At 41.9% G+C, this 27,817-nt stretch overlaps 1 protein-coding gene across 1 annotated transcript; it reads right to left on the bottom strand.

Moving 5' to 3' along the window:
* Positions 1-1,777: 1,777 nt before the first annotated feature.
* On the bottom strand, positions 1,778-24,343 carry MKRN1 (makorin ring finger protein 1). The gene is made up of 8 exons (XM_063447604.1): positions 24,168-24,343; positions 20,523-20,651; positions 19,548-19,759; positions 13,140-13,360; positions 11,618-11,832; positions 9,535-9,645; positions 8,985-9,126; positions 1,778-2,252 (listed from the first exon to the last, which is right to left on the bottom strand). Exons 1-8 carry the CDS (start codon positions 24,287-24,289, stop codon positions 2,043-2,045), a joined length of 1,362 nt encoding a protein of 453 aa, XP_063303674.1. The 5' UTR covers positions 24,290-24,343; the 3' UTR covers positions 1,778-2,042.
* Positions 24,344-27,817: the final 3,474 nt, after the last annotated feature.

Raw genomic sequence — 27,817 nt, 5'->3', positions numbered from 1 at the left:
TTACAAATCTAAGAGTCCTGTTGTGCAGAGTATGAAACGGTGAGTTTGCATCTGCTGTTAAATACAGTGTATGTCAGGAAACACATAAGCAAGTTAATAATAAACAGAGTAAATCTATACTTGTTAACAGATGTCAGGTAATAAACCCTGATCTCCAGTATGATGCAGAATGAGACAGTGAATATGTACAAACAAACAGTCTAATGTCAAACTCGCAATTCCAGCAACCAGTGACAAGGGCTAGATTGTTTTCAACACTACACTGCCTGCTTGAATCCAGGAGTGTGTGAGAGGACAGCTCTAAAAAAATCACATTTATATGGGTTGAGACATTAGGATTCATTACACAAAACTATATGCCTAGTGCACCCAGGACTGAGATTAGTCTAAACCTACCGTAGTTGATTGCACTCCTCAAAATATACTGTTTCATGTATAAACCATAATTTTAAAAAAGGTTACTCCAACCACAGTGATCTTCATTAGTGATTTGAAGTGGTCATGGTGCTTGAAGTTGCAGCAGTTCAGTAATTAATACTGCATATACAGAGACATTTGATGTTGCTGCCAGAGCTGTAATTCCACCCCATCAGCAAGCATGGAACAAGAGTTCTGGACTGACTATGGAACCTGCATATGCTATGCATAGAGTAGCATTTATTGGCCAAGCATGCTGATGCTCTAACTCAGGGGAGGGGAATGTCTGGCCCCTGTGCCGTATAAGGCACGCAATATCATTTTGCCTGGCCCTGCTAAGGCAACCACAGGTTGGACTCAAAATTCTAAATCCCTAATGATATTTAAATAATTGTTTCACCTTGGATTGTAAGTTACGAGGGAATTAAGGAGGCTGGTGCATTATGGCTGCCGGAAGGAGCTTTCTGTACCCCTCCTGCTTTAGCCTGCACTCGTGTTCTGTTGCTGCACTCAAACCCAGCCCCAGACTCAAGCAGCTAACCACACCAACAGGGAGAGGCTGAAAAGTATGAACTTTAGCTCCCAGTGCTCCCACAACATTCAGTGCCAGGTAGGCTTGATCAGCAACACGAGAGTGAGAGTGGTCTTGCCTGCAGTGAGCATGTCAGTGATTGTGTTAGTAGTCAGTATGCATGTGTCACTGAGCATCGCAAAGAGTTAACTGCGCTCCAGACTGGCTGACACAAACCTAGAAAAGTTGCAAATAGCAACATAATCAATACCAGATAACATCACACCCCTCACAAAAGAGCAGCAGTTCCAGCCATCACATTAGGGATGAGTTAATTAAATGTTTGACCAAATCTAGCCGGGTAATTTTTAAGTTAATAATTTTGTATGGCTCGCAAATGATGTTATAAATATTCAAATGACCCTTGTCAAAAAAAGGTTCCCCATCCCTGCTCTAAGCAACTGAATGACTGGGGAGAAACTTATGCAGTTCTGCAGAGGTAGGATTATCACCAGCGTCAGAGAAGACCCTGTGGGGGTAAGAGAAAATCATTTTAAAAAACTATGCTGGCTGTAGTGGTTACAAGTCTCACAGTAAACCTCTAAGATTACAGATTTGGGAAAAGGGGGGCGGGGGAGGGAATTAAATTGCCCCATTATGTCATTAATAGACCCTCTACAGCAAAATGACTATCAATTTCAGCAAATGACAGCTTTGTTCGGGGGAAAAAAATAAAAATCCACAGATTTCAAGTAAACATTCAAAACACACTTGTCCTAGCCCAGATTCCATACAATGTGTAATTCCTTGGTATATAAATATGTTCTAGATAAAGCACAGTCTGCACACTTATTTACGTTACTTCATTTTTGTGCGGATTTTGTTTTTTGTTTTTATTAGGTTTTTTTACATTTTTTTTTTATGTTGAGACAGAGAAAACAAACACTCCGGGGACAAGGTGGGTGGGGAAAGACAGATGTCATGATAAAAATGATTACAACAGCACCTGGAATTGATAGGCCTGCCTAGGAGAAATACAGGCACTGCCACAACACCACAGGAAATAGCTACTGTCTGAAAATTGTGCAGACAGTCCAAACTCCATTGACTGGCGCTATAGGTCCAAGTCATAAAAATCATCCAGATCCTCGTGGAATAAGTCCCACTCATCCTCTGAGTCTGTCAAGTCTTCATCCGTGCCAGCCGCTAGCAGCATGAGCAGCATTTCACCAAGTTCAAACGTCACCACTTCATCTTCATCATTATCAAATAGACTGCCATTTTCTCGATCTTCAAAATCCCAGAAGCGGTTCCTGCGCTGGGCCTGGAGAGAAAGTGGAAATTTAGGATTTTTTTTTCTTGACAAACACGATTAACAGGGAGTGTTGTAGCAGGAGGGGAGGGGGCACTGCAGCACAGATGCACATGTGATGCCCTGAGCCTTAAATCTTTCTGTATTGTTCTCGTGGTCAGGTCTTCTTTATGAGTGTAGGAGTGACCTGGGTTGTGAAAGGAATGCAGTGATTGATATAAAGGAAGTATTACACTGCCATTTACATATATAAAAAGACACTCATTACATACACACACACACATACTTTACAGTGAGGTGTTCTGCAATAAATATTTACATAATTTTAAATACTCATGTGCTCAAAAGTTAAGTTGCTTCAGGGAGAGGGAATGTATATGTATTTTATTCAGGCAACTGCCACAGTGGATCAACGTTTCAGTTCTGTATCAGAACTTTCATCAGGGACGAAAGTTCTGATACAGAACTGAAACGTTGATCCACTGTGGCAGTTGCCTGAATAAAAGCTAAGTTTTTTCAACTTATTTTAAAAAAATAATCATTGCATCCCATTGTACAGCGCTAACGAATCTGATGGCGCTATATAAATAAAATAATACTGCAATAATATATAGATAGAGAATATCTCTCTCTCGATATCAGAAGCAAAAACCAAAAATGTTATAGTGGGGAAAAATTATGATTGAAAACCCCTTCCACCTGAAGTCTGTGGATAAGTAATACAATGCTAAACAAAAATCTACACACCAGTTAAACCATAAGACTTGCTTTTCCCACAAAAATAACAAATATGCAGTGATGTTACTACCGCAAAGGATTCTGGGTGGGCATATGCAAATTAGTTTAAGAATCACATGTTTGTCTCATTCCATTTTAAACATGGATACCTTTGAGTCTGTGTTTGCTGTATACAACAGCTTTGAAACACAACTTGGGAAAAGAGGCAAAAGGGTTATGGTGAAAAAAATAAACAAACAAAAAATTGTGATTGAAAACCCCTTCCATCCGACGTCTGTGGATAGTTAATACAATGTTAAACAAAAATCTGCACACCAGTCAAGCCCTAGGACTTGCTTGGCTTGACTGGTGTGCAGAATTTTGTTTAACATTGTATTAACTATCCACAGACTTTATATGCTAGATACTACAGGGCATCACTTTTTATGTAACTTCTTTATTCCTTAATATAGTGGCAGTACAGCAAACAAGTGGGGGATGTACTTTCTTTTTAGGGGCAAGACAATTTGCATAATAAACTTAATGAAATTTAAACCCCTCCTACTCACCCTATATAATCCGGTAACTCCGCCACCATGTCAGTAATAGCAAGAAAAACATGGAGACCAAATCTATGCAAAATATTTAACTTTATAGGGAACCTGTACTCCCCACTGTGCTAGAGGGATACTATACTGTTAGGAATACTAAGCTGCATTACTGGCACTCCTTCGACGTCCCTTAACGTGCAGGCACTAATGCACATGTGCGGTGAATGCTGCTTACACATTAGGCCTCCCCATAGGAAAGCATTAAATCAATGCTTTCCTACGGGGAAAAAGCTGAAGTTCCTCATGCAGAGTGTGAGGATGTCCAGCGTCAGGTACTGGACCAAAAGTCCATTAGTATCCAGGAAGCGCCTCCAGTGGCTGTCTGGTAAGCAGCCACTGCTGGCAGACTTAGTGCTGCAATGTAAACTTTGCAGTTTCTCTGGAACTGCAATGTTTTACATTGCAGCACTAAGTGCAATAGGGGCACTGCACCCAGACCACTTCGATGAGCTGAAGTTGTTTGGGTGCCTATAGTGTCACTTTTATTTATATATTTTTATATATATATATAAAAATTTTGCCGTAAGTTTCTGGCTTCTCCTCATAGACATGCAATGAATCAATGAACCTCTACGGGGAAAGTTCAGCGTCTCCATGCAGAGCGTAGAGATACTGAAAAGTCAGTGCTGAACACTGTGCAGCCCTGCCCCACGAAGCACCTCCCTACAGAACAATGTAAACACTGCCTTTTCTCTAAAACGGTAGTGTTTACATTAAAAAGCCTGCAGGGACAGGCTATATTCACCAGAACAACTGCATTAAGCTGCAGTCCTGGTGACTATAGTGTCCCTTTAACACCATTTGTTTTAATTCCAAAAAACAGCTTCTGTGTGACCTATACCGAATTATAGCCAGTACCAATGCTCGGTCTCTTCTGATTGTCTGAAGAATCTTGGGAACCAGAGCCATTGGAACTAACACCAGCTTATAAACCAGCTTGAAGGTCCATTTGATTGACATTGAGCCAAGAATGGAAGGAAATGTTGTTTGAACAATGATGTGAACACAGGAACTTTTCTGTTCTTTCGCATCTACATCTGTTAGACCAAGATTTTCTTACAAGAATTGCAAAAATCTCTGGGTGTAGGGACTATTCTTTTCACAACCATTGAACGCTGCTTAGGTAATCTGTAATGATGTTGCCCGTACCCTTTGTGTGGTTTGCGGTGAGAAATTCAAATTCTTCTTGCACCCAAGCCATAATGTGAACAGAGCAGCTGAAGAGTTCTGACCCTTGTGCTTCCTGACGGCCTTGCTCGCAATCCAAGTTTTGAATTTCAGAAGAGCGAAGGTGTATCTCTGTAGTTTGACGACTGGTTAGACTCTTCTGATGACCAAACACCCTGGCGAAGAGGAGTGTGAAGATGTGCACCCCATCCGAACATTGATATGTCTGTTGAAATAATGAGCCATTCTCTTACATGGAATGGTAAACCTAGGGACAGAACCTTGATCCCTTTCACCACGTCAGCTGTTTTTGAACGCTGGTAATCAGACTGAATTCCACATGTAGGTCCCAGTCCTTCCTTGACCAATTTTCTAGCATTTCCCATTGTATAGGTCTTATTGCTGTTTTTGCACATTTGACAGCCAGAATGGAGGAAGGGAGAATACAAAGAACACTCATAGCTCTAATCATACAACTTGGTTCCTGTTGTAGAAATAATTTCTTTCCTTATCTTTTTCCTTTTTTGAAGAGGCAGACAAAGGGACAGAGCTTGCATCCATTAAAAGAGACGGGAACTGAATCTGCATGTTTTTTGTAATGAAAGCATCTTAGCCTGAATATTTTTCTACAGGAAATTCTTTGACGAACCAGTCGTCCAAGTATGATACGTTATACATGTATTTCTCTCTGAAAGTGGCTGCCAGAGGAGTCAGAATTTTCATAAATATTCTTGGTGCTGATGCCAACCCGAAGGGTAGCGCCTTAAATTGAAAATGAAGGATCCTATTCCATGAATAGATTGCAAATATAATACTTATTTTTGTGGAGACCGCCATCAGAACATGAAAGCAGGCATCGTTTCAAGTAAAGTGTTTTGTTTGAGGACCTTGGGATCTTTTAAATTACTCTATTTATTTAATAGAACAATCGATTCTGCAAGGAGATTTTTGGTTTAGGACTGAGAAAGGTAGGAAGACATCAAGAATTTTTACTTTGGCAAAGCTGATCTTGTAACTATATGAAATCAAATTCAAGATCTATGTATTTAAAGTGGTACGCTTCCATGCCTGATCGAACCTTTGGAGTTTTCCCCTCCAACTTTGTTGGCATCAAAATCTCCTCCTCTTATCTTGCCTCTTGGTTTCTCACCAAACATTTCTCTGGGTTGCCTACGGAAATTGCGATATCTGTCTTGATATCTAAAAGATCTCTGGTTGTGGAACTGAAATTATTTACTGAACTCCATGAGTATCTTATCTTGGGAAAGTGTCTTTTTGGTTTCAGGTATCTGCTTGATGATCTTCTCCATGGTAGCGCCAAATAATTTGTTTCTTTTGAATTCAGTAATTTGCATAATGCCAATATAAGATGCCTTATCAACCATCCATGACCTGAGCCATAAAGCCCTACTGGCAACAGAAGACAAAACCATTAAATGAGAAAATAGTTTTAAGACCTCTTCAGACAGGTCAATAAAGTATTCATTTGCCAATCTGATGTTATGCAGAAGATGAGCCATATCTTTCTAAGAACTGTTCATCAAACAAATCTTTTATGGATTGAAGCCATAGACTGCTCTCGCAATTGATGCCCCTGCCGTAGCTGCTTTGCACTGAAATACTGCAGGATATTTCTGCCTGTCCATCAGGTCTTCTAAACTGGAAATGTCACCAATAGGTATTGTGGTCTTCTTTGAGAGCTGCGCCACTTGAATATCCACTTTAGGCAACTCTTCCGACTTCTCCTAGAAATGCAGTTTAAAAATATATTTAAAGTGCTTTGAAATTAGAATTAAAAAAAAAAAAAAAGTTTATATTTTTTTTTTTACTCACCTCCCTCTGCACCAATTCCAAGAGCATAGGCTACATAGGATTTATGTATTTACGCTTAGAGGGTACATCTTCTTGCAAAATTGATTAAACTTCCTTAACAAACCTCCAAAGCGCTTCTGGTGGAAAGCCTGCATTCACACTAGATGCTTGACTGGAGATATCTGACATAGAAGAAGATAACAGAGCAAGAACGTCTCTCGGCATAAAAACCTTACTGCAGCAGTTGCTCCACTGCCTGGGAAGCCATCAGACTCTGACCCTAAAGCACTTCAGCGAGCAAGCGCTTTAGATGTCGGGAGTGTGTTAAAGGGAAACTATAGTCGTTTTCCTAGAGCTATAGTAATCTTCAGTGCGCCCCCACCCGAGGTGCTGAAGACGCTAAAAACCTCTTTATCACTTACCTGATTCCAGTGCCAATGTTCCTCAGTGCTAGTTAAGGTTCGGATGTCGCCAGCTAGCGTGGGGGACCTAATGAACATCACATTTCCCCCCCATAAGAATGTATGTAAAATGCTTTCCAATGGGGTTTTGGGTGATGCTGAATGTCCTCATGCAAACATGAATAAATATAGCCCCAGCAAACAGAGGGAGTTCAAGGTTTTGTTTGCTCACACAAGAACATTAGGACGTTTCATCATTAACGGAGATAAAGCCCAAGCTTTGTAGGACACAATGGCATGTTGCATGTATCAAAAGAATAAAACCAAAAACAGAATCTGACTGACTAATACGCATGCTTGCACCAAAAGAATGAACAGTCTATTTTTAATTTACACCACTGGACACATAAAAAAATAAAATAATATTACCAATAACTAGCGCTCTCCTAGTTCACGTGATGCTCAATTTTCTTTTAAAAAGTTATATTAAAACTTGGCAAATGATACCACAATGCATATGAGCAGCCAGTAACCTGATGTATCTTATCCTTCCCAGTGCAATACGCGTGAGCATACAGTGCACATTAACAGTTTCCTGCACTGTGTGATAAAGACTATACACAGAAACATCCTCAAAATGCAATGACAAACTGAATGTAAGGTAGATCTGCTTCTCATTTGCAAAATACAATACAACCACTTAAAAAGGTTACTCCAACTACCATGACCAATTCAGTGAATTGAAATGGTTATGGTGGTAGGAGTCGGTATGCACAGTGCTTCTGCTTTATAATAGCGCCCTGGGGGATAGTTGCACCCCCAGCACACATGACATTAGCAGCCCAAGTGGAAGTCGAGATGAGTTTATCACCATCACTGGGGGCTGAAGATGGACACTGTATGTAGGTCCTCAGATTGCTCTTATGATTTAGTCATCCTGTGCCCATAATAGGTACAGGGTATGTGTTTTGCTCCCCACTTTCGTTGTTTTCCCAGAAGGGTGTGGTCCCTTTCAAACTAGCTGTACTGCCACTCCCTTAAATCTCCCATGTGGTACTTAGCCCTTGTTATTGTCCGTTCCCACCCTGCCTTGTAAATACAGTAACGCCTTTACATTAATGTAGAACAGAATGGAAGTTAATTGGCTTATTGTGTGATTGTGAAACAATTATTGTGCAACACTTCATGGTGTCCAGCAGGTAAGCCAATTATGGTGACAAACTAATTATGTCCTGGACACCAAGACTCTGGGCAGGGACATGGTTTTAACTGATTACTTCCTGTGGAGAAGGTGCCTATGAAATACCGGTGTTCAATAAAGTCAGTTTTACTTCACCCTTCACAAAGTCTCGGCTAGTGTTTTAGTGTACAGCTAGATCACTGTATAATGATCCATGGCGAAAGAGCTCTAGAAAGACCCCAGTCAGGCTGCGGAGACTGGGGTAGAAGCATCCCAGGCTTTCCAACAAGCTTGGCAGAGGTACCCAGTCAGGGAACAAGGAGCTCCGTTACAATAAGACTTCAGCAAGAGCTAAATTCAGAATCTAGAGAAGTCAGAGCTAATCCGTAAAAAATAATTTAATTTGCAGATTGCTATTCAAATGAATAGTACCAATAGCAAACTAAAAGGACAGTTATAATTATGCATTGTTTCATGCTAATTGGATTTCAGTTTCCCCCCCAAAAATAAAAAATACGTGGCGGGAGAATATGCAGTTGGATATCAAGCAACCAGCAAAAGAGGAGCAGTTAGTCAGAAGAAAAGAAAGAATTTAAAATAAAAATGATGCCCCAACCATTACAAAAAACACACCCATTTCACCCCCATAAGAGTACTTAAGGCTTGCAAACAAAAAAAGTGGGGTTTTAGAATATGTACAATGTGTTTCTTTGACCTGTCTGATGATATGACTCCATTACACCACCAAAAACACAATACCTATTTGTAATGAGCAGCTTCACTACAAATTAAATTAATTTTTTTTACACTACACAAAATATGTATGGTTTTTGCATATAAAGACATGGACACTTACCCGGTACCTGCCTGACATCCCTCCCTTTTGCCGTGGTTGTGGTTCTTCAATACGGCCATCAGGGTATGCATGCTTGTAAAAACAATTTCCACTAAATGGGCAGGTCCCACGTCCTTCGTCAAAATATCGACACGACTTGTTGCTTTGGGGGAGGGAAAAAAGCAAGCTTTCACAAACATAAAACATGAAAACTGTACAGTAGTACAATTTACATTTACTCAACACACGCATATAAGAACAGAATAAATTTTAATCCAGCAGATAAAACCAGTAACCATTACTTGTGATAGTAAAAAGAGAAATCCAACCACTATGATAACTTATGCCTAATACGTGATATATGGATCAAGGGTGTCCACAGTCCTTGCCTTTTAGAACATCTGCAAATCACCACAACTATAAACTTGCCTCCTCATCCTCCATTGTCTTCTGAAAAGGTAACATTTTGGTGTCATAAAATATATGACCATACAAAAGTTGCTAACAACACTTTAGCTTTCCTAAACCCTATAACCGAGTAACAAGCCAGGTCTAAATTATGCAGATGTACCTCATGGCCTCCTTGTACTTCTGGATTAGCTTCTGTTTCTCCTCCTTTTCCTCAACCCAATACTCACTCGGAACAACAAAGTTTGAAGTGATGCGGCACTCAGGACAAGATCTTTAAAAATAATATGCAGGAATTAGAAAGGGAAAAAAAAATCCCACAGCCAAACATTAATACTATATCGCTAATTGTAAATTCTATGTAAAAAAATATATATAAAAGTGTAAATTTTGTTCACACTAAGCACTTAAGTATATTACATAAACATGACTCATCTCATGTAGAAGAAATGTGGCTGTAACAGAGTGGATGCATTTAAGGCAGAAGACACTGTTACTTTTGTATTTTAAAGATCTTTTTGGAACACATGCTTTTGGCAATTTCAGCCTCTTTTCTCAGACAATAGAAGGGTAAGCACCCAAGGAGAGCAAACTGCTCAAAAACAGAGCACTTTTCAGTCTGCTCAAATGCAAGTTCACCAATGGATAGACAAATCACCAAAAAAAATGGCAGCTCAATTGTATGCTTAAAGGGACACTCCAGGCACCCAGACCACTTCTGCTCATTGGAGTGGTCTGGGTGCCAACTCCCACTACTCCTAACCCTGCAAGTGTAATTATTGCAGTTTTTTTTATAAAGTGCAATAATTACCTTGCAGGATTAACTCCACCTCTAGTGGCTGTCTATTAGACAGCCACTAGAGGGAACTTCCTGCTCTATAGCACAGTGAGGACCTCCAGCGTCGCTCAAATCCCCATAGGAAAGCATTGAAATTCGTTTTCAATGCTTTCCTATGGGGAGACGTAATGCGCATGCGCGGCATTGCCGCGCATGCGTATTAGGTCTCCTCGGCCGGTATCAATCTCGCCCAGCGGCCGACGGAAGAACAGGGAGGAGCGTCGCGGGACATCGCCGCTGCCTCAGGTAAGTGACTGAAGGGGTTTTCACTGATGAAGGTGGATGCCGCCTGGGAAAGGAAGATCATGCGCAGAGATCAACTTTTAGGGTTAAACAGTTTGAGAATGGTTTAACCCGTTCAGGAAAAAAAAGTCAGGGATCTATGGGCACTGTTATAACTCAATTTCAAGTAAGTTGTTATGGTGCCCAGACAATTCCTTTAAAGAGAAATGAAAAGTATATGAAGCAAGGCATTAAACATTTATAAAGAAGCGGTCAATTTCACAACATAGAAGGAAAGTTACAGGTGTTATGAGTGGTTAACAAAACTATTAATGCATTTTGCGTTCAGAAGTATTTAACCGCAGCATTATATATACACTCTGCTTTATAAAGGTAATCTGGTCAATGAAACCTGGTAATTCTTAGAAACAGTTTCATTTGGAACTGAGGATTTTGTAAAATCTGAAGAAACAGAAAAACAAAAAACACTATACCAAATAATTATTGTTACTACAACAAACCTGTGCCGAATTCCATAGCATCATTTAAGAGTTTCCTTAAATTTTTAAGTGGAAAATGCAAAACTTTGCATGTCATTTTAGCCTGAAATTCCAATCAGATGTTTAGTACTATAATATTTGTCTTGCAATCAAGCATGAACTGCACATCCATCAACTTTCAGTTTTCATTGACTGCCCAGTATAGCAGTGCCGGAGAGAAGGTGAGGCTGGGGAACTTTCATTACCTATATTCATAGGTCATTACTGTAATTTATATAGCATGGACTTATTCTGCAGTTCTTTACAATTATACAGTAGGAATATATAAATATATAACCGCAAGTAATCGACAGACGAAAAAATATGTAAGCAATTAAAAGAGGGAAGAGCATGCATGAAACAAGCTTACAGTCTGGGAGCAAAGCAAAAGGCAAGCCAACTCAAATGTAGATTATGGAAAGCAGAGGTTTATTTCGCAATCATGCAGCAGTTTCATTTAATACACAAATCCCCATTTCCACTATTGAAATCTGAACAAAAGAACCCCAAAAAACTGTAAAACCGAAATAAGGATTTAAAAAAATTTTTTTTATAAAAAGTTAAGAAAATTGAGAAAACTAGGAAGGTCCAAGTCACACTGCCCTCACATAAGAGACTAAACCAAACACATACAAACTAAAACTCACTTTATGATTTTGCTTTCAAACTGCTTAGCGCTCCTCCACTTGCGGATACATTTCAGACAATAGGAGTGATTACAATTTGAGAGCATGCCAAAACGCCGCTCACTGGGGTTTGCCTTCTCGTAAACTACCTCCATGCAGATCCCGCACACTATATCCTTGCTACGTTGGATGGCAAACGATAGCTCCATGTCCTTCTCATGAGCTTCAATGCAAGACTAGTAAAGAAAGAGCAAAACTGTAAGTGTGTCAGGTTCAAACATAACAGATTAATTACACAGGACATTCTCATTTCTCCATTCTTTGCATCCACTCCCCTTCTTCCCAACCCCCCTTCAGTTTCATTAACTTTCCCTGGGAGCTGATGCTTGATCTCTAGCTTGATAAAGTTACTCGACAGTGCTCCAGCTCATCCTGGTCTGCAGAGATTATTTGTGTATTGATCCAGGTTGCCATAATGACCTGCTTAGGCACATCACCATATGGCTGGTAGGGATTTTTATCCCAGAGCACACCAAAAACTGCAAGTGGCTGCCAGTTTCCCTACCATCAGTAGTATGCAGTCACCACAAAGGTAATATAAGCAATAAGCAGTTCAGTGCATTGATTGTGGTGCAGGGAGTCTTAAAAAGCCACTACCGGATTTTTTTTAATTATTTTTTTTAAACAGAACAGTATATCATGAAGGGAAATTTTTTTTTTAACCCCTTAAGGACACATGACGTGTGTGACACGTCATGATTCCCTTTTATTCCAGATGTTTGGTCCTTAAGGGGTTAAATAGGTTTTCCACAATTTATAGGTGATTTTCAACTATTTACTCAGTGGTGTAAATACCTGGCCAGGAATCCTCAGTTTTAATGATATCATTGTTAAACAATTTTTTTTAAAGTAGGTCAGTTCCCAGGGACTACAGGTACTATAACCAAATGCCATTACACTGGTTACAGTCCCTTGAATAGACCTAAAAAAGGGTGTTAATATAGATACTGTTATTAAAAGGAACACTGTGGCGCTAGGAATACATATCTATATTCCTAACGCTACAGTACTAGTCCGTCTGTCCCCGAAAATAAATAAAATCAAAATAAACTTACTTACCCTTTCTCCAACATTGACACTCCCTCTGTACTGCCATGCCTTAAGTCGCAACATGACGGGCCAATCAATGCTATGCATAAAGGAGCATTATTGATCATAGACACAAGGGCAGCGCTTGTGAAGTTGCAATATGTTACGGTAGGAGAACCGGTAAGTGAAAATTGTGTTGAATTACCATTGCTACATTAATGAAATATATATTTTTTTAAATGCAAATTGTATTGCATGTAAAACTAGCTATAATTGAACAAAATTGTGTTTCACATCACTAGAATTACTGCAAGGATAAAGGTTCGATAAAAATATTTCATGGCCATGCAAGAAAGAAAAGCTGATGAAGTGATTTGGCTTTGCAGAAAAATAAATAAAATAGGAGTAGTAGATAGCATGTTTGTACCACAAAGTTGATGGCAACTATACTTACCTTTATGTGCTGGGACCTCTGAGATGTGTCTGTTGGATGAAGCACCTGCAACCCGCAAAGATCACATGGGTCGCCATGCAAGTAGACACAGTTTTCACCATAGCGGCACTCCCCTACTGCAGCATATGGACATAGTTGTTTCTTTAACTCTGGGTCTGCAGGTTGCTCTTTGCATTCTTCATTTTCTGTTACCCGAGTTTCATCTTCGGGACAAGATGGAGCTACAGACAAAGACATGGAAAAAAACCAAAAAAACATTTAAACCAGATGGTGGTGCTGGTGTAGGTGGCAACATTAATATGTTAAGCATGCAGCTCAGAATAAGCTAAATACATAAAAGGCATATTGCAGGTATGCAAACATTAGCAGCTAAAATATATTCATATTTAAACAAGATCGAGATTGACAGTGCCTACTGAAATAGGGCCCTAAGTTCCTGTATTTGCTTACACCTAAACGAGACTACAGAATTCCTCTAAATATAAAGTTGATATGAGGCTCAAAAGAGATTGACATTGAGGCTGCTGTGGCCACTGAAGATCAATGACTGACAAATAGCACACCAGTAGAATCACTCAAGTCTTCCAGAACTTCTGTAAAAACTAAACACTACAGCTTCTAGGTAGAATTCATCATTAAAGTTTTCCAAGTGACTGGGCCACTTAAACAAAAACAAATAGGCTGCACTATATTTGCATAGATTTGTACGTACAATGGACCATTGGAATAACAATGGTTTTAATCCATTACACAGCAAACAGCTCATAGTAGCTCTATGTACAAGCAATTAAAGGATTTGTTAAATGTTAAGAAAAAAAAAAACCTTGAAATATGAAACCTATGGTTGTATACTGCAGTGGACGTGGAGAGAAGTTTCATTGTGGGATAGGCAACATTCCAATAGCCAAATAAAGACAAGACCATTCAAGTCACTACGATTTGGTGTTCAGGATACAGAAAACCACACTGCAAAAGTTAGGCTAAAAAAGCCTACCTGTGACTATAGTAGAGTGGCAACATTTTCCCTTCAGATATTGTAGCCTACATTTTGCAGTTTTGTTTTCAATTCACTAACACTGATAGTTTTGTAAAGAGGCCCCAGTTAGCATATTAAACATTCAGTTAACTTCTTTTTGCATAAAATGCAAGGCTTTATTAGCACAGCATGTCTATATGAGCCTTGTATATGAACCAATGAGAAATTAAACTAATGAGGGTGGCAGTCTGAAAATGGCAATAACGATCACCTGAAAACTTTCAGTAGATGTAAAGGTGTTTTCCCCCTACCTCCACTGTATACCCCACTCCAGTAAAAATCTTTTAATAGCATTTACTAGTGTGAGGAAAACAAGTTTTTTATTTCCCCACTTAGTAGATAATGTGGATGCATTGTGTGTGTATAGTAAAGGGACACAAAGCACCAAAACAATGTTCTCTTAATGGAGTGGTGTATAGATCATGACCCTGCAGTCTAGCAGCACCATTTTCTGACATTTAGGAGCTAAATCACTTTTGTTAATGCATCCCTAGTCACACCTTCCCTGCATGTGACCTTGACATTTCCTGTAAAGAGAGATCCAATGTTTAAACTTCCTTCATTGCACAGTATGTTTCATTTAGCTCATATCCCCATCTCTGTTAAATTGCCTTCTGTGTGTTCACGAAACAGTTCAGTAAACAGAACAGGAGATAAAGACTAATGTAAACACACTATGCTGTCACATTTGATTGAAAGTGAAACATCCCCCACATAGGCTGTGCAAGTGAAAGTCAGGTGTGGTTAGGGCTGCATAAACAAACAAAAGTGATTTAACACCTACATGGCAGAGAAATGAGCAGCAAGACTGCATAGGCATTATCTTTCCACTAAACCAGCTTCATTAAAGGACCACTCTAGGCACCCAGACCACTTCAGCTTAATGAAGTGGTCTGGGTGCCAGGTCCTTCTAGGGTTAACCCATTTTTTTTTATAAACATAGCAGTTCCAGAGAAACTGCTATGTTTGTGAATGGGTTAAGCCTTCCCCTATTTCCTCTAGTGGCTGTCTCATTGACAGCCGCTAGAGGCGCTTGCGTGATTCTCACTGTGAAAATCACAGTGAGAGCACGCAAGCGTCCATAGGAAAGCATTATGAATGCTTTCCTATGTGACCGGCTGAATGCGCGCGCAGCTCTTGCCGCGCGTGCGCATTCAGCCGACGGGGAGGAGAAGAGGAGGATCGGAGGAGAGCTCTCCACCCACCGCTGGAAAAAGGTACGTTTTAAACACTTTCCCCTTTCCAGAGCCGGGCGGGAGGGGGTCCCTGAGGGTGGGGGCACCCTCAGGGCACTCTAGTGCCAGGAAAACGAGTATGTTTACCTGGCACTAGAGTGGTCCTTTAAGTAAAATTTGTTTTGATGCCTAGAGTAACCAACATAAAATGCTGCTCTGAAAATTAAACACTAGTGTTAGAAATACAAAGCTGTATTACCAAATGTGTTCAGTCTCTGTGCTCCCCACCCCGATGTAAAGGGTAAAATAAGCCTTCATTCACTTAAAAGGATACTATAGTCACCAGAACAACTACAGCTCATTGTATGTGTTCTGGCGAGTTGAACCATTCCCTACCGCTTTTTGTAGTAAACAGTCTTTTCAGAGAAAATGCAGTGTTTACATTAAAGCCTAGGGATATCTCCACTGGATACTCCTCAGATGCTTCCTGGAGCAGTGCTGCCATTCAGTATCTCCACCCTCTGCATGGAGACACTGAAATTTACTCATAGAGATGCACTAATTCAGTGCATCTCTATGAGGAGATGCTGATTTGCCAGGGCTGTGTTTGGCTTGTGCTGGCTCTGCCTTCTTGACAAGTTTAGCCAGTCCAATGCATTCCTATGTAAAAGCATTGTGATTGGATCAGATCACAACTCCTGATGATGTCAGCCAAGCAGGCAGATCAGGGGCATAGCAAGCAGTAGACTGCAATAAAGGTAAGATTTTGCTATATTTAGGGGGGGCTAGATGGTAGCTTTTACATTATAGAGTCAGGAATACATGTTTGTATTCCTGACCATATAGTGTTCCTTAAATCGATTCCAGCGCTGATATCCCTTGGCACTGGGTCGTGATCCTCCTCAGATATCAGCCGATGGGGGAGGAGGGGGCAAGTGTTGCACACATTAGGCATTCCCTATAGGAAAGTATTGACTCAATGCTTTCCTGTGCAATTTTCTCTGACGCCAATGTTGAACTTCAGGAAACACCTCTACTGAGGCACTCTTAATCTTTTAATGTAAACCTTGCAGATTTTCAAAAACTGCAGTGTTTTACATTGCAGGACTAAGGTGGGACAAGAACTGTGCAGCCAGATCACTTCAATAAGATGATGTGGTCTGGTTAACTATAGAGCCCCTTTTAAACACTTTGCAGAACTAGAGAAAATTAGATGTACGTGAATTAAAGAAATCCGGTTTAGCAAGGAGCTATAATTAAAGAAAAACCTACCTTGGCAGAACAGGTAAACCTGCATTGCTCTTACATGTGGGTGCAGAGTTAGTAGTATCCTTAAAAGGATATATCTACCATCTGAGAGGTAAAAGTTTATATTCCATACTCAGATTTGTCTTTGTTTTTTTTACACAACAACATAACGTTTATGAAGACACAGATTACATTGGTTAAAGAACACGATGCAAAGCCAACAGCCCAATAAATGGCAAACAATCTTTTCCATAAGATGAACAGTATTAAATGGCCAAAGGTGAAGAACGAAGTTATTCCAAGACTACAAAGTCTAAGTGCTTTTGTGTACACGTTAGCAAGAAGATAAGGGGTGTGGTGAAGGGAGAAAAAAATAAATAAAAAAAAAAAAACACACAACCAAAATCCAGTAGACAAAGCACTGAAGTTACTAGAAGCCATCACTGAACGACATTATAGGACTGTATTTTGACTACATATTATGAAGACATACAAGTCAATTGTAAATTGTACTTTGGCAAATTTTGATAAGCAAAAAATAAAAATGGATGGACTGCAGTTTGAAAGAAGATTTTGAATACTCCCCAAATGTGTACTTTTGTTTACAGAACAGATAAAGGGCATCAAATGACAGGGTGGGAGCTAGAAAGTGGGAGAGAGGCTTTGTGTTAAAACCAACAAACATGGACTTTATTTGAGGGGTGTGTTAATAAATCAAGCCATGTTGCGTTCACAATAGAATTGTGTGAAATTAGAGCCAAAAGAATGCAATCAATACACTATACTTGCATAATTCACTCCAGCAACCTGCCAATTTAAATTACCGTACATTCTGCATAATAATGTGACCAGACCTGCTTTCATCCAGACACACTTATTTCATGCAGATGAAAAGTACTTATTGACAGACATAGCAGAACATCTGCCTATAGTGTGTCGGCTAATGATCAAAAGATTAAATCACCAAGAGTATGCATAAAGCTACTGCACAAAGACATAGCGATGGACTGCAGAGTTACCACAGTCCAAAGTAACTCTTGTATGTCAAATTTGGCTTATGATGTACAGACTCACCACTCCCACAAGCAAAAATACATAAGGAGTCACCTGTTTTTTTAAAACAAATATGAGTTTATTGAAAGGAAAAAATAAAAGGCACACATGGTAAAATGAAGGTGCAAATTGTCTTTTATCAACATGTGTAGCATTGCAGTATATAAGAGTGCAACATCACTATAAAAGCACTGAAAGAAACAGTGTTGCTGCTATGATTTAACCACATTCTAAAGTCTGCACCAAGCAGAATTCAGGTTTACATGTGCATCAGAACTCCTGGGGAACACAGCAGACATCACATAGCTTGTTTCCACTCTCTGCAGTCTTCAATTCCAGGGTTGATGAAGAAACCATTCAATATTCACTCACTACTAATAATGACAAGCATACAGTGTTCATTATTTCTCGATCACTCACCCATGCATCGGACCATGAATAATGCTGTGAAGCTCAGTAAGTTACTCAGATGAAGTAACCATTACCTTCAGCAGGACAAACGTGAAATTATTTAGCAACAACGGCTGCCTTTTGTTGCCAGTTACACTGAAAAGGTTGAAATGGATAAACAATACACCAACATGTCAAGTTGACCCCAAGACAAACAGAATTATTATTTGTTTCCTTATTCACGAGCACTAATAAAATTTTAATTCAAGGCTTTTCATTATCCTTGACAATGTCTGTGGGACAAATTAGATGTCAAAATCATAAAGAGACACCCATTAGACAATGCATGCAAATTAAATAAAGTGGAAAGTACTTGCTAGCCTAGAGTGATGCTTAATGAGATTGTGTGGAAAACAGAAGACTTATTTGGGGTGTAGTGAAATGTGCACACTTTTTTTGTTGTTGTTTCACCAACAAGTACAATGTAGAAATGTACTCTGTCTTTTGCACTCAGTAATAAAAACAGATGACAGAATTACTTATGAGCACACCCTTACAAAGCCTCTCTACAGACCAAAACAACTCAAATACATCCTGTTACGCACAAGCAACTACCTCCCTATGGAGAAGATGGGCTCCTGACACAGCAACATGTTTAAACGTGTATAATTTTTGAAAGCGAAATTTCACAGGACGCATCTTTATCAATTGCTTGTCACCACAGAACGAAGACGACGTACAACAGAATGTGTGAAGACAATACAAACTGCTTTATACTTCAGTAGTATAAAAAAAGTCAGATAGTAGTAGTGTAATTGACATTTAGAAGGTCTAACTTTCACTACAAGCTAATGTTGATTAAGCAGAACACAATGTTTAGCCATCAGAGATTCCTTCTCCCTTTGATGTTACATTATTGAAGGCAATGATTAAAATATTGACAGAATTCAAAGAAACCCCACCCCAAACAACCCTATATAACACCCTCTCCCCCCCCTCCCCCCCCACACACACACACACACTTAAATCTTAAGTTATACCAACCATGCTGCTTATAAACTAGGGTACGCAAGATGAAATAATTGACTTTTAAAAGACACAAGATGAGAACACAACAAAAAAACAAAACCCCACGAGGCTTTTACAGTGTACATTATAGTTTGGTGAATTACGATGTTAAAATAAGTCTCTTTTAAAACAACTACCTCGTGGTTGAAGTATAAGAACTGCACATCTGTGTGCACAATTTGTAATACCCTGAACAAATTACAGATTTTTACCCAGCAGGAGCACAATAATGGTGTAGAGTTCGTTATGGCTTTTTTTTTGTATTTTATAAAAATTGAGTCTTGAGAAACAGACTATTATTGGTATGGTTTACTTCCACCCAAAAATACTGATCTGAACGGCGATGGAAAAAAACAAAAACACCATAAGACAGGCAACAAAATGTAAACAAGCTCTGTCTTCCTGGTTGCTAGAACTTCCCCTGACCCCAAAAATTACCACGTCCACAGTAGAGCTGCCCCGGCACAAACTCCACAGCATTCACCCAGTCTTCTGCCTGTGAGCAACCAGCAGCCAGGTCACAAACTGCCAGTTCAGCTGCCTTACTGCTGTTAGTGCAGCTTGGTTCCATGTTGGACTCAGGGGGATAGATTCTGGCACTAGACGCATCTCCCATCACTTCTTGCTTTAGTGGTTTTGAGTGTTCATACCTTATGGAGAGAAGAAAAACAGACTACATCAAATTCCTAGTTTCTAAGCAACATTCCCAATAACCAATAAAGCACTTTGAAGGGGATATACAAAGTACTTTGTGCAATACTCAAATGCACAAAGGAGCTGCTAAGTAGATCCAATCAGAATCCCATTGACAAATGTAATTTGGGAAATTAATTTACATGCTACTCCAGGTACAAAAAAAATTAAACAGACAACTCACACAAAAATATTTTTTTTGGATAATTAAAGGTACCAGTTTAAAACTGAAGCATATGCTGGGATCCTGCAAAGAACACTACTGTTATATCATGACACTTTGCATAAAACTTCCTGTATACAATCATGACGTGATTGCAAAGATAAATGTATACATATGATCTGTGTAATGTGTAGGGAGAACTTATTCTGCATGTGGATTTTGTGGCCATTGGCTTTACTGGACATCATATATGCCATGTAACAAAACAAGATCTGCCCCTTGGTTAAGGAGTACAAGTTATAGAATAAAACTGGGTAATTCCACATAGAAATGGATCATTATTCTGAGGATTGATAGCATATCAATTCCATGTGTTACATAGCAGAAGTCCTGAGACTGTCATGCAACCAGATTGAACCATTGATGTAAGTTACAAAGGTGCAATTAGTCATTTGGGTAAATGATGATACAATACATCATATGCCTGGCAACTGGTTGCTTGTGTGTAAGTGAAGAACAGGGTCCTCTTGATGTATGCTCCATTTAGTTAGTGTTACCTGCAGTAGTCTCCATAAGCACAGCAGCCTCGCTGATAATATCTGCAAATCATATTCGGCTGGCTGATGGACAGATCGTGGGAGTAGCGACAGTGGTTTCCTTCTTTGCAGACGCCGTGAATAAAATATCTGAAAGACCAATTAAATCACTTTAAACTTAACATTATTTTACATTGATTCACAAAAAAAAAAAAAAAAACTTAAATAAAGTTTACTCAAATCTCCAGACCACTTCTGCTTTTAGAAGTGGTCATGGAGCAAGGAGACTGTGCGTGCAGAGTTTCAGCGTGAAACGCAACAGAAACAGATATTTGCACTTTTATTCCAGGGTCCAGTCACACCTCCTGGAGGCAGAAACGCTTTCCCATACTGTGGAATATTAACCTGGTGCAAAAATTAGGTCAGTCATTATCATGCTGAGAACATATGTTATTAGCTTGAAACCTTGCAGACAATGAGTCTGAATGGGGAATCCTATTTGAGTACCTCACACCATTGACCATTTTTATTTGTTAATTCCCTACCTAGCTCAGAACAGTCCAATGAAATGCCTCTTCTATGACAAGCATTTGATTTGGACCACCGAGAGGAAAGCAATGAACAGGGTGTGGAAACCAGCAATGGGAGTTTCACCTAGCACTAAATTCCAGATAAATGTTTACTTTAAAGGAGCACTATATGGTCAGGAACACAAACATTTCTGACCATATAGTGTTAAAACCACCATCTAGCCCCCCTAAAAATAGTAAAATATTACTTGTATTCAAGCCGGAAGCTGCTGGCTCTGTGCTTGTTTGCCTCAGAATAGCAAGCTGTCTGCTGACATCATCAGAAGTGTTATTCTGAGACAATCACAATGCTTCCCCAAAGGATTGGCTGAGACTGTGAAGGAGGCAGTCAGGGGCAAAGCCAGAACAAGTCAAACACAGCCCTGGCCAATCAGCATCTACTAATAGAGCTGAATTGAATCAATGAATCTCTATGAGGAAGGTTCAGTGTCTGCATGCAGAGGGGGGAGACACTGAAATGTTGTGATCCACACTAGGCAAGACTGGGATAGGAAGCAACTCTAGCAGCTATCTGAGGAGTGGCCAGTGAAGTGATCACTAGGCTGTAATGCAAACACTGCATTTTATCCAAAAACACAGTGTTTACAGCAATAAAAAGCCTGAAGGGTGGGGGCGGGGCCGGACCGCCATGCAAGCAGGTCACCCTACAGAGCAGCTCCTGCAACTTCTCTGAATTTAAACGCTAAAAATCGATTTAATACTCACCTGACGACAAGAAACGGCGACCCTGTGTAAGCAGCCACCCTGGTCCCAAGGAGAGGCTTGCTGCTCAGTTTTAGTCCCTCGGAGGAGTGCTATCCGTCTCACGCGATGGGGAGTGCTCGGGCGGTGAGTGGACGGACGCTGCCCTGCTATCTTGCTCACCAGCGGTGCGAGAGACACACGAGCTTAGGGGGGGGGGGGGCTGGCCCAGTTTCCCCCCCCCCTCTGGACTAGGGGGGGGGGGGGCTGATCCCAGCCCTCACCCTGGGCCCGCCAAGGTGCAGCACCACCGGCACAGCAAGCTGTGACAGAGCTCTAAAACCCGGAGGCCGCAAACAGGATGGCGGAGACCACATGCCGAGGCACCTAAGTAGGCGGAAAGTCAGAGGCACATACCTCACACTGAAGGGAAGCTGACAGGGGCCAAGAAGAAACCGGCAAGTACCTGTTCAGATTCAACTCGGGTCACGCCAGACGCCGGCGGAGAAGCCGGGACTGCGCTGGGCCGTTTCGGGCACAGGTACAAGCCAGCAACGGAGGCAGACACCAGTGACTTACTACACCCACGTGCACCTACTAAAAGTGTCCTCGAAGGGAGAAACAGAAGCCCAGTGACGAAGACCTGCACAACAACCATCTTAAAGCATCAGGAAAATGCAGCGACAGCCCGCAATCATGAAGGTCACACGGACACGTCACGGAGGAACCAGCTCTCGTCTGGGACAGACACTGGACTATACCGCAAGTAAACCATGTGGGCACTGTTGCGCTACCACTTGCCTGGACAGCACTCAGCTTGGCAATACTTAAGCCTTTGCACCTTTGCCGCCACCACTCTCCACCATACCTCATGGGCGAGCTTCATAGCACACAGCCACAGACTCCCACCTGGCTGATAGGGGATGAACCGGGGGTGGAAAAACCTGCATATGTTTTAAGCCTTACGATGGCGCCTTCATTATTAGCCTGATAACTCTGTATTATTTGTTCTAGCTGGTATACATTTAGCTGGGACATCATCAATACACCCAGCATATCTTAAAAGTGAAGGAAAAATCCTAACAAGCTCATACAGATAAATGTTGAACTTATAACTCTGCCAGCATGTACCACACACTTAGACCGTTAGCATACATTATCACCACAGACAGTTAGGCATGCCTACATCTCTACGCTATATCAACCAACTGTCTTTGCTTCATTTTGATTTCATCATCAAAAAAAAAAAAATATATATATATATATATATTATAATATAGCGAACCTAAAACAAACTAAGTTTAACCCCTTAAGGACACATGACGTGTGTGACACGTCATGAATCCCTTTTATTCCAGAAGTTTGGTCCTTAAGGGGTTAAGACAGTTTAACTTACTATAGAAATGTCTAAGCCTGTACAAACATTAACTAGTTGTTAAATCTGATGATCAACCTTCTAACAAAGTTCTGTCATATCCTAAAAACGTAAAACCAGATTGTGTATAACCTTAAAAATGTGCTTGTTTTATTATTTACTTCTATGTTTGACTGTTTTAATGCGCTGGAGGATTGCCTTTGGGGTACCTCTCGAGCGATTGTTATAAGCTTACGCACAACAAAAATAAAGAATTAAAAAAAAAAAAAAAAAAAAAAGCCTGAAGGGTATGATTCTACTCACCAGAACAAATGCAATAAGCTGTAGTTCTGGTGACTATAATGGCCCTTTAACCCCTTAAGGACCAAACTTCTGGAATAAAAGGGAATCATGACATGTCACAAATGTCATGTGTCCTTAAGGGGTTAAAGAGTTGAATTAACCCTTTAAACAATTTCCCTCAAAAAGCACCTCATCTCACCTGCCCCAGACCTTATAAAACCAATAAGTAGTCTTTTAACACACATAACTGAACTCACTTTTAGTTTAATTAGAGCAAAATCCCCCGCTAGCCAATATGGGCCATCAAATACCCGCTCACATTTTGCAGTAGCTGTCCAAGCCAGCATGTGCACACAAAGTGGGTCACTACTGCAGATCTGATACCAAAAGTGTTCAGATTCTGTAACATATCCAGAGCTCTTTACATACCACCATTCTAAAATTCATTTTAATAAAAACAACCACCACATACACCATCGTCACAACAAATCCCTTAAGTATTTCCATAGGTTCGCCACAAATTCTCCACTTATAAAGGAAAGAGCCCGATGAGCAGCAATCATACCCCTCCCATCGTCCGTCCCAGCCCTTACTACTCCTGCCCCCAGTGCCCCAGCAGACTCCCCCCTCGCTCCGTGCAGTATCGCAGGTTCAGCTGGTTTTTCCCATTAACTCAGAGCCATGGGACCCCCCAGCCCTCTAAACATGTTATTCACGGTTCATCTCCCCAGGCCATACCTGCAGGTGACCTGCCGAGTCCAGCCTCCCGCGGGGGGATTGTCCGGGAGTGCGGGGAGCGGGGCCTTCACTGCCGCGGCTGCTGGTGTGAAAGATGCAGGCGCCACCGCTGCCTCCGCCATTCCTGTTTATCCCCCCCACAACTGCAACGGAACTTCCGGGATCACATACTTCCGGTGTTCTATCAGATCTCTATACCTTGTCAGAATGGTATACCGGAAGTGACGCAGCCGCACCGGAAGTGACGAGGCCGCACCGGAATTGACGTTTCGGAGCTGGAGGAGGAGGAGCGCCTGCGCAGAAAAACAGGTAGGTGAAAATTTCACACAGATCGGGAGCGAAGGACACCTAATGCGCATGCGCGAAACCCACACTGCGCCTGCGCAAGTAGCTACAAGGGAGGGGGGATGGAGGGGATTTAACGTGCCAGTGCGCACGCGCGCCGAAGTACTCCCGCCGGGCACAAACAGCGCACCAGCGGGCAGGGAGATCGATTCAGCCGAACATTCATCCGATCTCCCTGCCCCACACTGCGCACGCGCCCACCAAGCCAGGACAGCCTCGGACACCGCGCATGCGCACTAAGGGGGTATAGAAATCTGATGGCCATATCTTCTAAGAAATCTCCTACCCCCTGAGTGCGCATGCGCGGTGTCTGCACTGTATCCTGACATCTCTCAGGTAAGCCTCGCTCACAACACTCTCAGCCATCAGGGGGGACTGTGCTGTATGGAGGGGGTGTATGTACAGTATTGGGGGGGGGGTCTGTACAGTGGTGGTGGGGGGTCTGTACAGTGGTGGTGGGGGGTCTGTACAGTGTGGGGGGGTCTGGACAGTATGGGGGGGTCTGGACAGTATGGGGGGGGTCTGGACAGTATTGGGGGGGTCTGGACAGTATTTGGGGGGTTCTGTACTGTATGGGGGGTCTGGACAGTATGAGGGGGGTCTGGACAGTATGGGGGGGGGGGTCTGGACAGTATGGGGGGGTTCTGTACTGTATGGGGGGGTCTGGACAGTATTGGGGGGGTCTGGACAGTATTGGGGGGGTTCTGTACTGTATGGGGGGGTCTGGACAGTATGAGGGGGGTCTGGACAGTATGGGGGGGGTCTGGACAGTATGGGGGGGGTCTGGACAGTATTGGCGGGGTCTGTACAGTATGGGGGGACTGTACAGTATGGGGGGTTCTGGACAGTATGGGGGGGGGTCTGGACAGTATGGGGGGGTCTGGACAGTATTGGCGGGGTCTGTACAGTATGGGGGGGACTGTACAGTATGGGGGGGTCTGGACAGTATGGGGGGGTCTGGACAGTATGGGGGGGTTCTGTACTGTATGGGGGGGTCTGGACAGTATGAGGGGGGTCTGGACAGTATGGGGGGGGTCTGGACAGTATTGGGGGGTCTGGACAGTATTGGCGGGGTCTGGACAGTATTGGCGGGGTCTGTACAGTATGGGGGGGACTGTACAGTATGGGGGGGTCTGGACAGTATGGGGGGGGTCTGGACAGTATGGGGGGGGTCTGGACAGTATTGGCGGGGTCTGTACAGTATGGGGGGGACTGTACAGTATGGGGGGGTCTGGACAGTATGGGGGGGGTCTGGACAGTATGGGGGGGGTCTGTACAGTATTGGCGGGGTCTGTACAGTATTGGCGGGGTCTGTACAGTATGAGGGGGGTCTGGACAGTATGGGGGGGGGGTCTGGACAGTATGGGGGGGGTCTGGACAGTATGGGGGGGTTCTGTACTGTATGGGGGGGTCTGGACAGTATTGGGGGGGTCTGGACAGTATTGGCGGGGTCTGTACAGTATGGGGGGGGTCTGGACAGTATGGGGGGGGTCTGGACAGTATGGGGGGGTCTGGACAGTATGGGGGGGACTGTACAGTATGGGGGGGGTCTGGACAGTATGTGCAGTATTGGGCGGTCTGTGATGTATATTGGGGCGGTCTGTGCTGTGTATTAGGGGGCTGTGCGTTAGATGTGGGAGGCAGTGTATTAGGGTGCTGTGTGTTAGATGTGGGGATTGTGCGTTAGATGTGGGGGGTGGGCAGTATGTGGGGCCTGTGTGTTAGATGTGTACAGCCCTGGTTTGACTACCAAATATTTTGTTTCAGAGATCTCAGACGCCATGGCCTGCTTTTTGCTACGAAAGCCCAGCCATCTAGTCACTCACCAGGGGTGGATGAGAAACTGCACCCCAGCCAGAGGGACTGCCCCACATCTGCAACCAAATCCGTCTGTCACTGAATTCTGTAATCTCCGTGTCTTTGTGCATTGTGTATGTATAGTACTCCCAATTCTTATATTTAATACGGTGTGTCTCTCACAATCTTTGTGTCTGTCTGCTGTAAATATGTGGCACGCAAGTCTGCATGCACTGTGTCTGTTTTGCCATTTTACTCTAACCATTATATTTTTGTGTGTGTCACAACTCTGACAAGCATGTTCTCCTATGGGGCACGAAGTACATAAAGAGGAATGAAGAAGTCCCCGTTTGAGGCTCGCGTCCAGGGTGGATTATTGAAGTGCCATCTGACACGTGACAAGTTTCTCCTGTTTGCACGGCGACTTCAACACTGTGTACTGTGATCAGAGGTAGGTAACCTTAGACAGTTCAGATGCTGTGAATTACATCTTTGCCAGCAGGTGTAGTCCAAAACATCTGGAATACCGAATGCGTATGAATGAAAAGTATGGTGTGTGTGTGAATGGTCAGTAACAAGGGTTGAAGCCTTGACGTGGCGTTACTGCTCACATGTGTATTCATGTGCCAATTCAACCAATGTGAGTCACTGTAATACTGATAAGGTAACCAAAAGTACTGTGATTGTGGAGAATTAAACGCCTGTATCACCTACACACCGCTTACACTGTGACCTTATCTCCTATACACTGCTTACACTGTGACCGTATCTCCTATACACTGCTTACACTGTGACCGTATCTCCTATACACTGCTTACACTGTGACCGTATCTCCTATACACTGCTTACACTGTGACCGTATCTCCTATACACTGCTTACACTGTGACTGTATCTCCTATACACTGCTTACACTGTGACCGTATCCCATAAACACTGCTTACACTGTGAATGTTATTTTTTCAAGTTAGTTTTAGTGTTTGCGGTTTCATATATTTGTTAACCTCTGTCCTCAATCTTCTGTTCTGTGTTTTCTTACATTTGTGGGAAGAACAAGGTGATCCTCTCCATTTTACACTCCTTTACTGATGGTTCCAGTTCCAGAGACAAACCCACCACCATTAACCTCCACCTGCTCAAACAGAAGAGATTACCTTCTTCTATAGAAAACTTCCATATGGCTGCTTCGGAACGCATGCTGCAGACATGATGTAACCTTCATTTTCCAGTGGACCGTCCAGGGAAAGAGACCATTATATTATTAAGATACTGCCTTCCTAATGCCATACAGCCTTTCTTTACATGTGATTGAACTTTCTCCTTCTTGGATACCACAGTGTGACTTTTCTTAACCAGTTTCCAAATTTGACTTTTTATGTTTTCCACTATACATATAAAGTGTAAACTGCATATTAACTTTGAATAAATAAAGTATTTTGCTGACACCTTAACATGTAATTTGTGTTACTTAGCTACAAATAATACCAGCACTTGCTGCGTTCCATTGTAG

This window comes from Pelobates fuscus, chromosome 3 (genome assembly GCF_036172605.1).
Source record: "Pelobates fuscus isolate aPelFus1 chromosome 3, aPelFus1.pri, whole genome shotgun sequence".
Lineage (NCBI taxonomy): Eukaryota > Metazoa > Chordata > Amphibia > Anura > Pelobatidae > Pelobates > Pelobates fuscus.
This window is presented reverse-complemented; position numbering and strand designations above follow the sequence as displayed.

Excerpts from the sequence above, each read along its gene's own strand:
- MKRN1 (XM_063447604.1), bottom strand. The coding sequence starts at position 24,289 with ATGGCGGAGGCAGCGGTGGCGCCTGCATCTTTCACACCAGCAGCCGCG. Across the intron at positions 13,361-19,547 it reads GCAGCTCTACTGTGGACGTG|CTCCATCTTGTCCCGAAGAT; the intron begins GTAATTTTTGGG and ends CTTTGTCTGTAG. Across the intron at positions 9,646-11,617 it reads TTTGAAAGCAAAATCATAAA|ATCTTGTCCTGAGTGCCGCA; the intron begins GTGAGTTTTAGT and ends TTATTTTTAAAG.